The following is a 14,542-nucleotide window of genomic DNA, read 5'->3' as shown; positions in this document are numbered from 1 at the left end:
TGTGCACTTTTTCTTCCCGAGCCCATAGGAGACAGTGCTAACCAGTCTCAGTAGCCTTTCTGGATAAGCTCGAGCTGAACCTCTGAGTCCTTCTCAACACGGTGTTCTAGGGAGCCGCTGACAGTCGGTCAGATTCGTCGTGCAAGACGAACCTGTTGTTATCCCAGCAGAGCCTTGAAACTTAAGAAAGACAAAACCCAAGACCTTTAAACATCCCGCCTCCGTGAATATTTCTTATGAAGTATTTTCACATGTCAATGAAATATCCAACTGATTCTTCCAAATCTGCATTGATAAAACTCCTTCTAGGGCCATCTTCTCCCAAGTCCATCGCTTCTTCAGAGTTAGTTTAAACTCGGTGAGAAATAATCAGACAGCAGTAAGGCCACACTGAATCCTGCCGCTGGACAGTCTTCTCCTCAGCTGAGGGAGCTGCTTTTCACAGCTGCTTTCTAACCCGTGATGTGACCGAGTTGTAAATTATGCTGAAAGCAGAGGTTTTGGAGGCCAGCAACCCCAAACTGGAGGCCTGGCCGCACCATTCGTTAGTTGTGTGATGCAAACATGTTCCTGAATCTCTGAGCCTCAGATCCTCATCCGAAAAAGGACAACGAGAACCGTGCCTCAAGTATGGGGTTGTTACTAGAATCAGTGAGTGCTCTCGAAAGATCTGGTACACAATTATCCACTAAGTGAGAGTGGTACTACTTTTTTACTACCTAATAACCGTATGTTATATAATAATAACAGTAAGGGAGGGGCGGTCTTAGGTCATGATTACTTGGGTCATGGTTAAGAACATGGACTCTGGGTCCAGTTTGGCTGAATTCCTGCTGTGTCACCTCTCTGTGCCTCAGTTCCTCTTCTCTAAAACACAGCTCTGACGGCACCTCCCTCGCCAGGAGTTGTAGGCATCAGATGAGTCCTTTTGAGTATGTCAGGTGGTTCCTGGCCCACCGTGAGCACCACGGAACTGTGGTTGCGTTCCTAAATGCTCACCATCACGTGCGAATCCTTAAAGCTGCCGATGGAAATCCACGAATGCCAAGCATCTACTACATGGAGAATATGTGTTTACATATGTGTTTACAGTGTCTTCCAAGGCTAAAGATGTTCACATTTAGCCCTGACCAAGTGGCAGTCCTAGTGAAACCCAATCCGTTAGGTTACCCTTCATTAAGGTACAACACACCTGTTCTCTACGGGGCACCTGCTCAGTCCTCACTACCGCGCCCACGGAAAGTCCAGCCACTTCTGGCTGTTCCTGAAGCCTCCAGACTTCACTTAACTGCTGCCTGCACAGCACAGAACCCAGAATCGGGGCTTTCTACCAGGCCATCCCCAGATCCTGCATATGGGAAGTCATGGGAAGCTAGGCTTAAAAATGCTTTATGATGACATGATACAGGAATCTGTTTGGCCAAACTGCCATTTATCATTCAACTCCATTAATCACTAAAAATAACAACTAATACTTTACTCAAGGGGCAAAAAGATTACTTAGGAAAAGCTACTGTACATATAGACATTGTTTTCTAGAACATTGGGGTCCATTTGAAGAAAACACTTTTTTCTTAAGTTTATTTATGTATTTTTGAGAGAGAGAGAGCAGGGGTGGGGCAGAGAGAGGGAGATAGAATCCCGGTCAGGCTCCACACTGTCAGCACAGAGCACAATGTGGGGCTCGAACTCACAGAACTGTAAGATCATGACCTGAGCGAAAATCAAGAGTCAGATGTTTAACCAACTGAGCCACCTAGGCACCCCAAGGAGAATACCTTTAAGTTGCATTCCTTGTAACTCATTTTATTCTTGGTATATGATTATCCTGGGACCCAACTAAAAATTAAGTAAAGTTAAACTCAGCTTTAGATGTAGCAGTCCCTTGTAGGACTCTTGAATAGGGAATTACAGTTTTTCTATCTGTAAAAAAAAAAAAAAAAATCCATCATTTTTCTCCATGAGAGCAAATAATGCCGTGTACATTTCTGAGCACGTCTTTTCTAAAACACAGTTATTTTGTCAATGGTGAAGAAATTTATATAGTTCAGGATGCTTAAGACCATGTCCCAAAATCTGTGCTCCTGACACTGTCACTTAGAGAAAAACATCGTCTCTCAGAGACGCCTTCCCCTCTTCATTTACATCCTCTTCTTTATCAACGTATGAAGAATGATCTGTACAATGAGAATGACATTGAATTCCCATGAAAAATGTTCAGGTAACTCTTTGCTGTAGTCCTAGGAATGCATTTTTAGGTTAGAAACAGAAGCTGGTTTTTTCCTTAGGGAGTCTCCTGTGACTGCTGTAACAAATGACCACAAATTTAGTGGCTTTCAAATGACACAAATGTATTACCTTCACAGGTCTGGAGGTCTACAGTGGTCTCCCTGGGCTAAAATCAGAGTGTCCTCAGGGCCATATTCCCTCTGGAGGCTCCAGCTCCTGGAGTCTACCCACATTCCTTGACTTGAGCTTGCTGTCCATCCTCAAAGCCAGCAGTGGCCGGTCAAGTCTTTCTCCTTCTGTATCACTCAGACACTATTCTGCCTCCCTCTTCCACATTGAAGGACTCTTTGATGTCATGACACCCATCCACTTTATCCAGGACAATCTCTGTATTCTCAGGTCGGCTGATTAGAAATCTCAATGTCTTCTGCAACTTTTATTCCCCTTGCCATGTAACATAACATATTCATAGGTTCCTGCTTGCAACATGGACACCCTTGGGAGGGGGGCATTATTCTGCCTGTCACCGGGAGAAAAATAGGATTCGGCACTCACCTTGTCCATTAGACATCCTTAGTCAAGTTGCCCAACGCTGAGTGGAGATTTCTGGTCATTGCCCTGCTCGTCTGCTGGTGGAAGACACTTTATGCTTTGTCTTCTTGTGTTTGCTCAGCCTCCTCATTCCCAGTGAGGGTGACGATACAGATTGCCCATGGGCAAAACAGGATGAGCTAAAATTTTACTGTGATTTGTTTCTAACGATGGTTTTACCATTTCTTCTTCTAGGAAGAAAAAATGAAAATGCCTGTAAAGGAGCTCCTAAAACCTGTTCTCTACTCGATAAATTCCCCGAGACAACAGGATGCCGAAGAGGACAGGTAGTACCTAGCGTGTCTTTGGTGACCCGAAGAACACAGTTATTAGGAATAAAGGAATGCTAATGTTTATAAAGCAACAGTTATTGCTTTGGGCCAAACAAAGGCCTCTTTTTTTCTTCTCTCTTTAACGAAACGCCATTCCGTGTGGTCGGTGGCAGAGCTGAGGGTGGAAGATGTTCAGTGTTTATCGCTTCGTGGAAAATGAGAGTCCTTATCTTCAGTTCCTTCACAAAGAAACTAGACGAGAATATACATTCTCAGTCTTCCCAAGTAATTCCTTCTTGGAAGAAGTAATTACTTTCCCAAGTGATTTTCTGCGGTCACTTTAATGTAGCATTTCCTCCACCCGTCGATGCGTGGATGACCGGTGTGTTACTTTTTCTGCGCAGATCAAGTATTCCGTCATGCACCCGGGAACCCACGTGTGGCCGCACACGGGCCCCACCAACTGCCGGCTCCGGATGCACCTGGGCTTGGTGATTCCCAAGGAAGGCTGCAAGATCCGATGTGCCAACGAGAGCAAGTATGTTTCCTGCCATCGTTTCCTCTCGTATCACCTCTGAAGAGGGGTGTTCCTTACAACCAGTCTGTGTTCAGTTGGGTTATTTCTCTCCCTTTGTAACTGAAGTAGGCTGGAGTGGGTGATACTAATCCACACTCTAGTCTGTGTCCCTTCCTTGTGCTTTCCGTGAGTCTGGAGGGACTCCTCAGGTCAGGTCTAGGGCCGCCCTCCCTAATCATTTCTCCCCACACCACTGTCATCTCAGTGAAGAGCCTTCTCGCTTCTCTTTCTGGATGGACAGACTTGCACTCAGGACCAACCATCTTGTGCTGAGCCCTATACATATTACACATTGTGTTTATTGCTCTACAACTTGAATTATTCATCAATGCCGAGGGTCCCCCTTCCTGAAGAAAATGCCCAGTGATACTTACGTGTGTTGCTCTAGGGGAGGCAGCATGGGGCAACAGAAACAGGCTGTGTGTTTCAAATCCCAGGCTGCCGTTTTCAAACCCCAGCTCTGCCACCTAATCCTGCACAACCTGGGCCCATTCCTTAATCCCTTCGAACCTCAGCCTCCTCACTTATGAAATTGGCAATGATGCTGTCTCCTCTGCAGGATTATTGTGGGATCGAATGAAATAATACATACAAGGCACCGAGCCCACGTCCTAACATGAGTGGGATGTGGTGAATGTTAGGCCCTTCTGCCCGTGCCTTTTGCTGTCCTAATCCTATTACTCCGGCCACCGAGAATGCCCTTCTTTACACTCATCCAAAATAAGCCTATTGCTAAGATCCAATGTCGTTTCATACAAAGGAGCCTCTCTTCTGACTTTTGAGTGCGTATATAGTATAGATTCTCAGTAATCCTATTCTGTATCTCCCATTGCTTTTTATCAGTTGGCGTATGCTCGCCTAATCTCTGTGAGCTAGAAGCTCCTGGAGGGCAGAAACCAGGTTGCTATCTTCTTAGTCATTTCTCAGGGTCCTCAGTAGAGGTCCGATGGGGCGGGGAGGTACCTCCTATTCGGGAGGTAGTTTGAGTTGTTCGTTTGGTTGTTGGCAGAGACCTGCCTGTCCTGCACGTGGCGTGGCGACACGGAGTGCTGTGGGAGGTTCAGATAGGGCTTTCCTCTGCCAGACGTGCTTCGTCAGGGACATACCACAGGCTCAAATGTCGGAGTCATAAGAGCAGTACAGATAAAAATGCTACAGATGGGACAATGGGCAGCTAGCTCATTTGCTGCTGGGGTTTTGAGAATCTTGACAGTGGTGACTCTTAAAGACAGGAAGGGTTTGGACATTGAAAGCTGGGGCAGGGGGGAGGCATTTCAGGCTGAAAGAATAGGATCTGCGAAGGCACAGAAGCCAAAAATGAGAGAGGGCACATAGGGAGAATATGGAGTGATGCCAGCAACCACAAGTGTATACAACAGTATACCTCAGTAAACTGATGCACGTTAAAATTTTCGAGAGTTCATTTGGGCATGCATCGATTCACATTGCATAGTGTCAAAGCAAAGGTGGGTAGGAGTGCCCCAGGGCAGGAGCTGGAGGGCAGGGTTTCCAGAGAGAAGATGCTGAAGCCAAGCAAAGGAAGTATTTCACTAGATACCGTGTAAGCAGTTGGCCCTGCTTCGGAAAACTCGGTTGGCTGTTTGTGATCAGTTGCTCTTCTGCTTCACTTTCTCAGATTCAGGTGCATTGACTCTGGCTTAGACTTTAGTTTGCTTACTTAGGCTGCCAAGGCGTGGAAGCCACCCTCGTCTAACGGCCTTCTTGGCTAAAAATTTTAACAGCTCACATAGAATACGGTTGGAAAATGAAAGCAGAATAGAAGCCCAATTAAAGAAAGCTTTGATCAGTATTTGATAGTGGGATCAGACTCTTGTCAGGAAGTTACTCTGGAAGCCATGGCGGGGAGGATGCGGGAAGGCAGGAAGAACAGTTAGCACCCTGTCATGGTGGCCCACCCAAGAAGAGCTGGACTCGGGATGCTGGAAGCAAAGGGAGAGTAATGGGCAGGTACAGGAGATCTTATGCGCCTTGACTCAAGCGTGTGGTGTAAGGGAGGGAGAGTCCAAGATGCCTCGGCGTGTGTCTATTTGGGTCAATAGGAGATGGTTGATGCTTTAGCGAATACTGAGAACTTGGGAGGTGTGAGGCAAGTTCAGGGAAATGGGTAATGAGTTCAGTGTTTATATATATTTTATTTAAGTTGCTACTGGAAGACAGTAATGGAAACATCCAGGAGTCAGCTGGATAGAGATGCCTGGAGCTCGGGAGAGAAGCCATGTCTGGACATAAAGGTTGGAGAGGCAGACTTAGCAGATTCAGGAGGAAACTTGAGACTCCATGAACCCATCCACATTTAGAAGACCGAAGGAGGAAAGAGAACCACCAGGGAGGTGGGGCGGCCAAGGGCAGAGGTGGGAAGAACCAGGACGAGAATCAGAGACAGCCGGACAGGAAGAAGTTTCTCCCAAGATGAAATGGACCTTGTCAAGCCTTTGGGGACTCTGTGTACACAAGCTCTCCACCAAAGGGAAACAGGGTGAGGACGTGATGGGGGACCCAGGGAAATGGAGAGAATGCCGGGGAACGAGACCAAATAACCGTGGGCAGTGAAGACGGGAAAGAGCACCAGGCCTGTTTCCTGAGTACTGCCTGTGGTTAGAAGTTTGTCATTTGTTATTCCTGTCTCTGGATCTACTTCCCTCCCTCCATCCTGCCATCTGTTTATTTTTTAAATTGTCTTGTCTGTCCTGCTTATAGATACTCTGGGGGAAAACATCACTAAACAAAAGTCCACTTACGAACAGGTAGGGAGAAAGACACGTATGAACTGATCCTTGTCATCCGAGGCCTGAGGCAGCAAGAAGCCCAGCTGGAAAGAGTGAGGCAGTGAGGAAGGGGAGCAGGTAGAGAGTGCCGGAAGCTTGAACAAGAAGCCCAGCAGGGCTCAAACTGCAGGAGCGGCACTGGGAGAGCCGCCCCAGCGGCACGTCCACAGTGCATTCCCCACACCAGGCTCCCAGCAGACGCCTGGTGACCATGCTTGACAAAGAAAGGGACTGCCAGGCCCTCCCCTCAAGCTGAAAGCATGATTAGGTTAACGGTCTTGACCTACAGGAAGTAGCACCGGCCTCGGTAAGCACGAGAAACAACATTCACTTGGCCGCCCCTCAATTTCCACGGACTGTAAGTACCTGTTGAAAACAGTAATTTGCAGATGGTGTATTTTGCAGTGATTAGTAAAAAGTGCTTTCCTTGGGGCGCCTGGGTGGTTCAGTCAGTTTCGCGTCCGACTCTTGATTTCAGCTCAGGTCATGATCTCACGGTTTGTGACTTCAAGCTGCACATCGGGATCTGCGCTGTCAGCATGGAACCTGCTTGGGAATCTCGCTCTCTCGCTCTCAAAATAATAAATAAACTTAAAAAAAAAATTTAAGAGTGCTCCCCACCCACCTACCTGTTGTTGGGTCAGGGAGGCGATTTTGCAGAGGATGAAGTGCTTCCTGTTCTCTCCTCCCTGAAGAGCCTACAGCATCGATGCCTTTCCACCTCCTCATGATGGCTTGTCTGCGCCCCTTCTCTTGAGTTTTATGTTGTGTTACATTCTCATCCTCAGTAAGCCTTCACTCAAGAGCAGTTGGGTCAGGCCAAGGACTTCGTTACAAAACTCATGTTTTTCATAAGGGAAATGGCTCCATTTAAGTGCTGTGTGATGCCTATGGGGAAAACAGCTGGGTATCTGGATGGGAGACAGGCAGTTTCTAGACTCTGAAGACAGAAATACTGAAATATGAAACCTGGAAGTGTCATGCTGTTAGCGTAGAAATACTATTAGTGTGGAAAGAGAAACACATAGACCAAGAAATCGGGCTCCCTTGCGCCAGGCGACAGGAAGCAATTTTCAGAGGCTCTCGACTCCCAAAAGAGGAGGTTACTCGTAGCAATTCGTGCATCGTAGTTCTCAGGTGTGAACAATCACACTGCTGTTCCTCCAGTGCCGTGTGAGTCCTGCTGGCACGCGTCTTGTTTAAATATTCCGTCGCCGGAGACGAACAGCCGCGCTCTTTTTATCTGACGACGAGCTCGCAGCTACGTGGCCTTTTATCGTTACAAATAAAAATGATCACTTAACATTAATAAGTGCCCTCTGACTGTAAAACTGATACGTGATGCACATTCCTTGTGCATAATTTGTAAAACACAGAGAAGCACAATAGAAAAAAGTCAATATTATGTTTGATCTTGATGCCCCAAGATACTGTCCAGATGCTTCTCCATACCGCATGTGTGTGTCCGTGAGGAGGAGGAGGAGGAACACAGTAGTGATCGAGAGCGTGCTTGCTGTACGAAGTACTTCTTCGCATGCCACAGGCGCTACATTATTAATTAATCCTCACAACAATCCTAAGGGATTATTGAAATCTCTTTTGTAACTGGGGAGACTGAGGTGTGAAGGTGCCAAGTAACTTCCACAAGGTCACTCAGCTCAAGAAACGCTGATGTTTGTGTCAGCTTCCTGAGGCTGCCGTGACAAATTACCACAAACCGGATGACTTTAAACAACAGAAAATTCATTGTCTCGTAGCTCTGGAGTCCAGAAGTCCAAAGTCAGGTGTCAGGAGGGTTGGCTTCTTCTAAAGGCTCTGAGGGAGGGTCCGTGTCCTGCCTTTCTCCCGGCTTGTGGTAGCTGCTGGCATTCCTTGGTGTCTCTCGGCTTGTGGACACATGGCTCCAATCTCTCCCTCTGCCAACACGACACACCTTCCCCCTATATCTTCTCCCCTTCTCTTCATAAACACACTTACTATTGGATTTAGGGCCCAGCCTAATCCAGGAGGGTCTTATCTCAAGATCTTTATTACAACCGTAAAGACTCTTTTTCCAAATAAGCTTACATTCACAGGTTCCAGGTGGACATACTTTTTTGGGGAGGCCACCATTCAACCCGCTACAATATCAGAACGAAGGTTTGGTCTCAAGCAGGCTGGTTGGAAAGTCTGTGTAGCCTCAACCCCACGGCATCTAACTATACATTTCTGGGCTTTGGGGGTTTTGTTGGTGGTGGCTACAAAATTAAGATCATCTTGGACTTGAAAGGCAATCAGTGTGAAGGCTGGTCTTCACGGCCAAGCAGCGAGCTGGAGAATCTCCATTTCCGGGCCATTTGTGTCACCCCTGACAAGCCCTGCTTTGTGGTCTGTCAAGTGAGCTCGTTTAGGATCGCCACCCAAAGCTGAATGAACTTGAGTCGGCGGATGAATGTGCCACTGGCAAGCAGGACTCATCGTTACTCCCATGGAGCGGCCAAGTTGTTTGAGCTCTGGATGATCGCACACGGGAATTCTTTCCATTGAGTCTCCAGGACGTGCTGGAACCAGACTGCGGGAAAGAAGAGTGACTGTGTGGCTCTCCTGGAGACTCAGGCTTGTTGCCTGCAACTTACCAGCCAAAAATATTGGACAGGACCACCAGATCGTCAGGAAAATGTGCATGGGTGTCACGTCAGCAGCACGCTGAAGACATGAGTTGGCAAGAAGTCCTGTGATGCCTCTTTCTGCTGCTGTGGAAATAATGGCCCTCTACCACAGCATACCTCAAGTGTTTTTGTAGCATACTCTTTCCATTAATCTCTCAAGTTTTTAATTAGGAAGATTATGTGGAAAGCCTGCTAACATGTTAACAGTGAGAGAAAGACTTAATTTTTTGAAGTCACCATGAATTGTTCATAGACAGCATTTCTTTTTTCACAAAGAGTCCAGGAAGCTAAAGTCTGAGGATTTTCCTTTGGACATCATAGCTCTTCTCTTTCACAGAACATAACCGTCTTCCAGCCCAACTGTAACGTGACCTTACCCGTCCATAAGTCACCACCCGAGCCTGCGCACCTGGGATTGCAGGTCGAACATGGCATTTTACCTGGATGTGTTCCCTGAGTATTTGTTACTAAATAGTAACATTTTGTCCCCTTTCTTCCTTTCCTTGAGCAACTTGGTGAATTAAAGACGTCCAGTGAAGTCTCTTAGCCCCTGTTCTGGTTAGCATTCGTACACACAGATACGCAGCGATCCCTGCACGGGGAATGGCGATTCCCACATGCAGTACGAATCGTGCGCAAACATTTCGTTTGTTGAAGTGATGGTCGAGAAATGGGAAAGTTGGCATCCATTTTGCTATGGCAATATTAAATGATGTGGAGGTTCCTGGGCCAGTCCTCCAAGGCTTTTCACTCCATCTTTAGGCAACTTGCATAATCTCTCTAAGCCTTGATTTCCTCACCTGTGAGATGGGAGAAGAATAAAAGTGTATCTTTCTGTGGTTTTGAGTGTGAAAGCCGTCCACCTAGATACAGTCCGGACTGTATTTACAGAGTGCTGTGTGGTAAAAGCACTCCGTGTATTTGATCTTTTACTGTCCTCTTGTGGGATCGCTGTAGAAATGGGGACCTTTGTCTCTTACCTTCCAGGGAGTGAGACCAAGCACCCCTCCACCATTGGAGATGGTTCTTGTGACCTGGAGGAGGCGGGGCCTTAAGGAGTTAGGAAAGGGGAGCACGACAGGAGGCCAAGGGTGTGGAGGGATGGAACAGATACAGATGGGGACTGTGATCTGATAGGCGTGGGGCCAGGAGCGATCCCGGAGAAAGGAGGACCGGCAGGAGCACAGCTGAGAGCTCCACACCCCGCTCCCACATTTTCCCTTTTCCTCCCCGAGCCCCCACCCTGGAACTGGAGGTCTGTGGGGACAGGGCAGCGGCATCCCATCTGGGGTCTTATGAGTCTGCCTTCCTCTGCCTTTTCTCTTTCTTGGCCCCCTTTTGGCTTTCTCGGCTGCTGGTTGACCTAGGACCAAGAGGAGGAGGTCCAGAGCTTCCACAGAGACAGGGGAAGTCCCCGGGCCTGTGTGGAGGGGAGGGCGGCCCTGTGGCAGCCGGGCCGGGCTCTCCTGTGAGGGGCTGGGAGATGTGCTAGGGGTGCATATGCACACGATCTGTCGGGAAGAGAGCTTCTTTGTGAAGTCAGCCGTCTTTCATTGGAATTGATATTTTGACCTGAAACAAAGCAGCAAATACTATTTCTCCATTTCTCAGATGGAAGCTTACGCGTGCCCTGTGAAATGTAGTGTGAAGACCGAAGTCCTAACCAGCAACTCGGCTCAGAGAATTAAGGGAATTTTCCTGTGGAAAGGAGCCTTAGAGGCCATCTTTCCATCTCTGTCGTTGCACCGATGGGGAAATGGAGGCCCCTTGGTGAAGTGCTTTATCACGTGGCTAGTTAGCAGCAGTCAGAACAAGAACACAGGTGTCCTAGCCTCCAGAAAAATGCTTTGTCCCGATAGATAGATAGATAGATAGATAGATAGATAGATAGAAACTATATAATACATAGAAAAAGAATGTGCGTTTGTGCACGTGTGTATTTCTGTCTTTGTGTATTAGGTAGAGAGAGAGAGAAGAGTTTTACATTACAATTCTAGTATGTGCCAGGATTTCTAATGCAGTCAGAATTGAGGGACTTCAGTAGGTCAGGATTAATAAGTACTGTGTTATGTAGCCTTATTGCTGAGCTCTTTGACCCTTTTTCTGTATTCCACTCAGCCCGTTAAATGCCTTCCAGGCCACCTCCCACAGCAGCGCAGGCACTGAGCACGTCCCCTAGTAGTGCTGTGATCCCTAGCTGAAGGTTTGGGCTCTACTGAAGCAAGGCGGGTGACTGCGCTTTTTCCACAGACCCGCAGTATCACTGCAGACATCTGAACTTGCTTCCATAGGATTCCTCTGCTGGAAAATTAGAACCCTGTCTCTTGCCTACCTCAACATTTTAGCAAGGATCACTGAGATGCGATCAATAAAGTTTTTAGGTGGCAGACTCTATAAGCACCTAGTATCATTGTTTAGCATGATTGGTGTTGACGACAATTCTGTGACACAGTGTGGTTGTTAGGTACAATACTGCCACCATTATACCAGGATCGTTAATTATAATTACAATAATTTGAGAAACTGAAGAATTATGTGACATTACTTTGTCTTTGACCAGGTATTCTTGTATCTTTTGCAAACCAGGGAGAGGCGTGCTTCTCTCGATGCTAAGGCATTCTCAAAGCCGGATGAGGTAGCCATCTGGGGAGAGGGTGCAGCCCCCCACTCTGGCCCTGCTCTCCTGAGCCCTGAGAGAAAGGCAGGGTGCGCCCTCAGGAAACTCAAGGGCAACCCTGAAAATCTTTTCTCCAGAGGGCACCTTTCAGGTCATACTTGGAGTATAACTTAATCATATTTGGCGAAGCTTTGCTCACAAAGCAAGCGGCCTGAAAACTGTTTTCTTCACCTTGCAGTGAGAGTCTTTGTTATTCAGAAGAGATCTGAAGACCTTTGACCGATTTAGAGCTGTCGCTTTTTCTGGAAAACCTCATCCTTTCCCAAGCAAGGCATTTATCTCAAGTTAACCTCAGTCCCTCAGCCTGCACGTGGCTTGGATGGGATTTTTTTGTTCTTCCCTTTCAGGTTAATGAGGGCTGCACTTTTTGTCATTTTAGCTCTCATGAGGGATTGAAAGATGCCAGTTTTGAAGTATTCACAAGGAATCTACATTAAATAATTGGGTATCTTGGCAGTTTTTCTGGAAAACTGTCTGAAAGAAAATGGAAGGGCTGGGGCGCCTGGGTGGCTCAGTCGGTTAAGCGTCCGACTTCAGCTCAGGTCACGATCTCGCGGTCCGTGAGTTCGAGCCCCGCGTCGGGCTCTGTGCTGACAGCTCAGAGCCTGGAGCCTCTTTCAGATTCTGTGTCTCTCTCTCTCTCTCTGCCCCTCCCCTGTTCATGCTCTGTCTCTCTCTGTCCCAAAAATGAATAAACGTTAAAAAAAAAATTAAAAAAAAAAAAAAAAAAGAAGAAAATAAAAAAAAGAAAATGGAAGGGCAAAGAGACGATAACGGGACACACTTCCCCGTGAGTTTTAGGGCCCTAAAGGAATCCAACTCTTTAGAATACCTCCCAGATTTTTGTTAAAAAATAAATTATTTCATCAATGGTTTACACTGGTCCATACTTGACTTAAGATATCTGAAAAGCCACAGACAGTGGTCACTCAAATTCCACCCTTAAAGGCACTGGTGTTCCTCGAATAAACCAGTGTGTTTCAACACTAAAAGCTTTTCCCAATTCATGGAGAATGTAAGTTAATGAATGAGATGTTCAATAATTTTCTCCCGTAAAGCATCCCTAAGTCTTTGACTTTCTTACACCCATCAGAATCGAGTGAAAAATACCATCTTGTGCAACCTAGAATTTTCTGTTCCATTCTTCGAATTACTTCCAGTATTTTAAGTAGATTCCAGATCCTCTGCCACTCAAAAAAAAAACTTTGAGAACCCCTTGCCATGATAGCACAAAGTGTTATTTCGCAGATCTCTGAAATTTTTGGTATCTCACCCCCTTGGAAGATTTTTGTCTTCTCAATGAAGGCCAATTCATAGGGCGTGAAGCCAAGGTTATTTTTGGTAACATTATACCACTTACATATGTTATCATCTCTATCTTTCTTTTCCCTATTTTTTTTTCTGTATTTTCCTTCCTCCTCTTTTACATTCTCTACCCTTCATCAGATAAAGACACAAAGGCTCCTGTATGCTGAGTGACCCCCCAGGTCACACAGTAGTAAATGGCCAGTTGGTTTTAAATCTGCTTCCACTCAGGGCTGTAACCTGCCCATTGTGCCGTGCCGTTTCTCTCCCTCTTTCTCTTCTACCGCATGCTCCCCTTTCCCTTCCCCCCACCTTTTTTTTTTCCTTTTCTAACAGTGGTGAAACACATAACATAAAATTTACCATCCCGTTTCTAAATATCCACACAGTTCAGTGGCGCTGTGTACGTTCGTACTGTGCTGCCATCGCCAACATCCGTCCGTCCACAGGACCCCTCATCTTGTGAAACTGAACACACTGAACAACCCCCGCCCCCATCGTTCTTACCATCTTTGTGAATTTGCTCTAGGTACTGCCTGTAAGTGGACTCACACCATATTTGTTCTTGTGTGAGTGCTTCATTTGACTGAGCGTAATGTGCGTGTTGTAGCATGGTCCGGATTTCCTTCCCATTGAAGGCTGAATGATACTCCATTGTACGCATATTCCACATTTTGTGTACCCATTCATTGGTCTGTGGACACTTGTGTTGCTTCCGCCTTTTGGCTGCTGTGGGCGATGCTGCTGTGCACACGGGCGTACTGCCGCTCCCCCGTCAGTGCACTGCCCCCCTTATCTGCTGCCTATATTTAGGCTTGTCAGCGATCCCCTATACACATTACATAGCCCCACCAGTAACACTAAGACCTAGAACATCACCACCAAACTGTATAAGCTATGGGCCATTCCACTTCCTTTTTCTTGTCCTTTTCTTAACTTTGCCTTTCTTTTCAAGTTTGGTTTTAATATGTGTCTAATAATATTTAATAATATATACTCTGTCTAGTGCTCTGGTGTCTGTATATTTCTGTTGTGGGTTTCACTTGGATGGAACTCCAGTGGAACTCTTTGAACCATAAGAGGAATCATAGCGAAGAGTCAAGCAGCCCATGTTTATTGAATGCAAGCTATTAGGCTAGGTGTGTGAGACAGCGTGTGACGTGGGGTAGGAAGGTGGGGACGAGTGGAAAAGTAGGGGTCGATTCTCAACTTCAAGGAACTTTCAACTGGCAAATATTCATTTGTTTATCATTTACTTTAAATAACGTAGAAATGTTATTGTCTGATTAATACAATGTGTCTGGGATGAATGTGCCTCTCACCAACACCCCCCACCCCCACCCCGACCACCACTCCACAGGGACATTTGGCAATGACTGGGGATACTTTTGGATCTCATGACTGGTGGGAGAGTGCTACTGGCATCTAGTGGGTAGAGGCCAGAGAGGCTGTCAACA

General features: G+C 46.6%; 1 protein-coding gene across 7 annotated transcripts in view; it reads left to right on the top strand.

Annotated features, from left to right (window-relative positions):
• Positions 1 to 14,542, top strand: part of ASPH (aspartate beta-hydroxylase) — a 222,074-nt gene that overhangs the window by 204,313 nt on the left and 3,219 nt on the right. For all 7 annotated transcript variants that reach the window (XM_060610597.2, XM_060610603.2, XM_060610599.2 and 4 more), the window contains 2 exons: positions 3,016 to 3,107; positions 3,497 to 3,630. In XM_060610597.2, coding sequence (XP_060466580.1) covers positions 3,016 to 3,107; positions 3,497 to 3,630 — 226 coding nt within the window. The remainder of the gene's footprint in view (positions 1 to 3,015; positions 3,108 to 3,496; positions 3,631 to 14,542) is intronic.

The sequence above is a fragment of the Panthera onca genome, chromosome F2 (assembly GCF_046562875.1).
Source record: "Panthera onca isolate mPanOnc1 chromosome F2, mPanOnc1 haplotype 2, whole genome shotgun sequence".
Classification (NCBI taxonomy): domain Eukaryota; kingdom Metazoa; phylum Chordata; class Mammalia; order Carnivora; family Felidae; genus Panthera; species Panthera onca.
The sequence above is the reverse complement of the archived record's forward strand: the minus strand, read 5'-3'. Positions and strand labels throughout refer to the sequence as shown.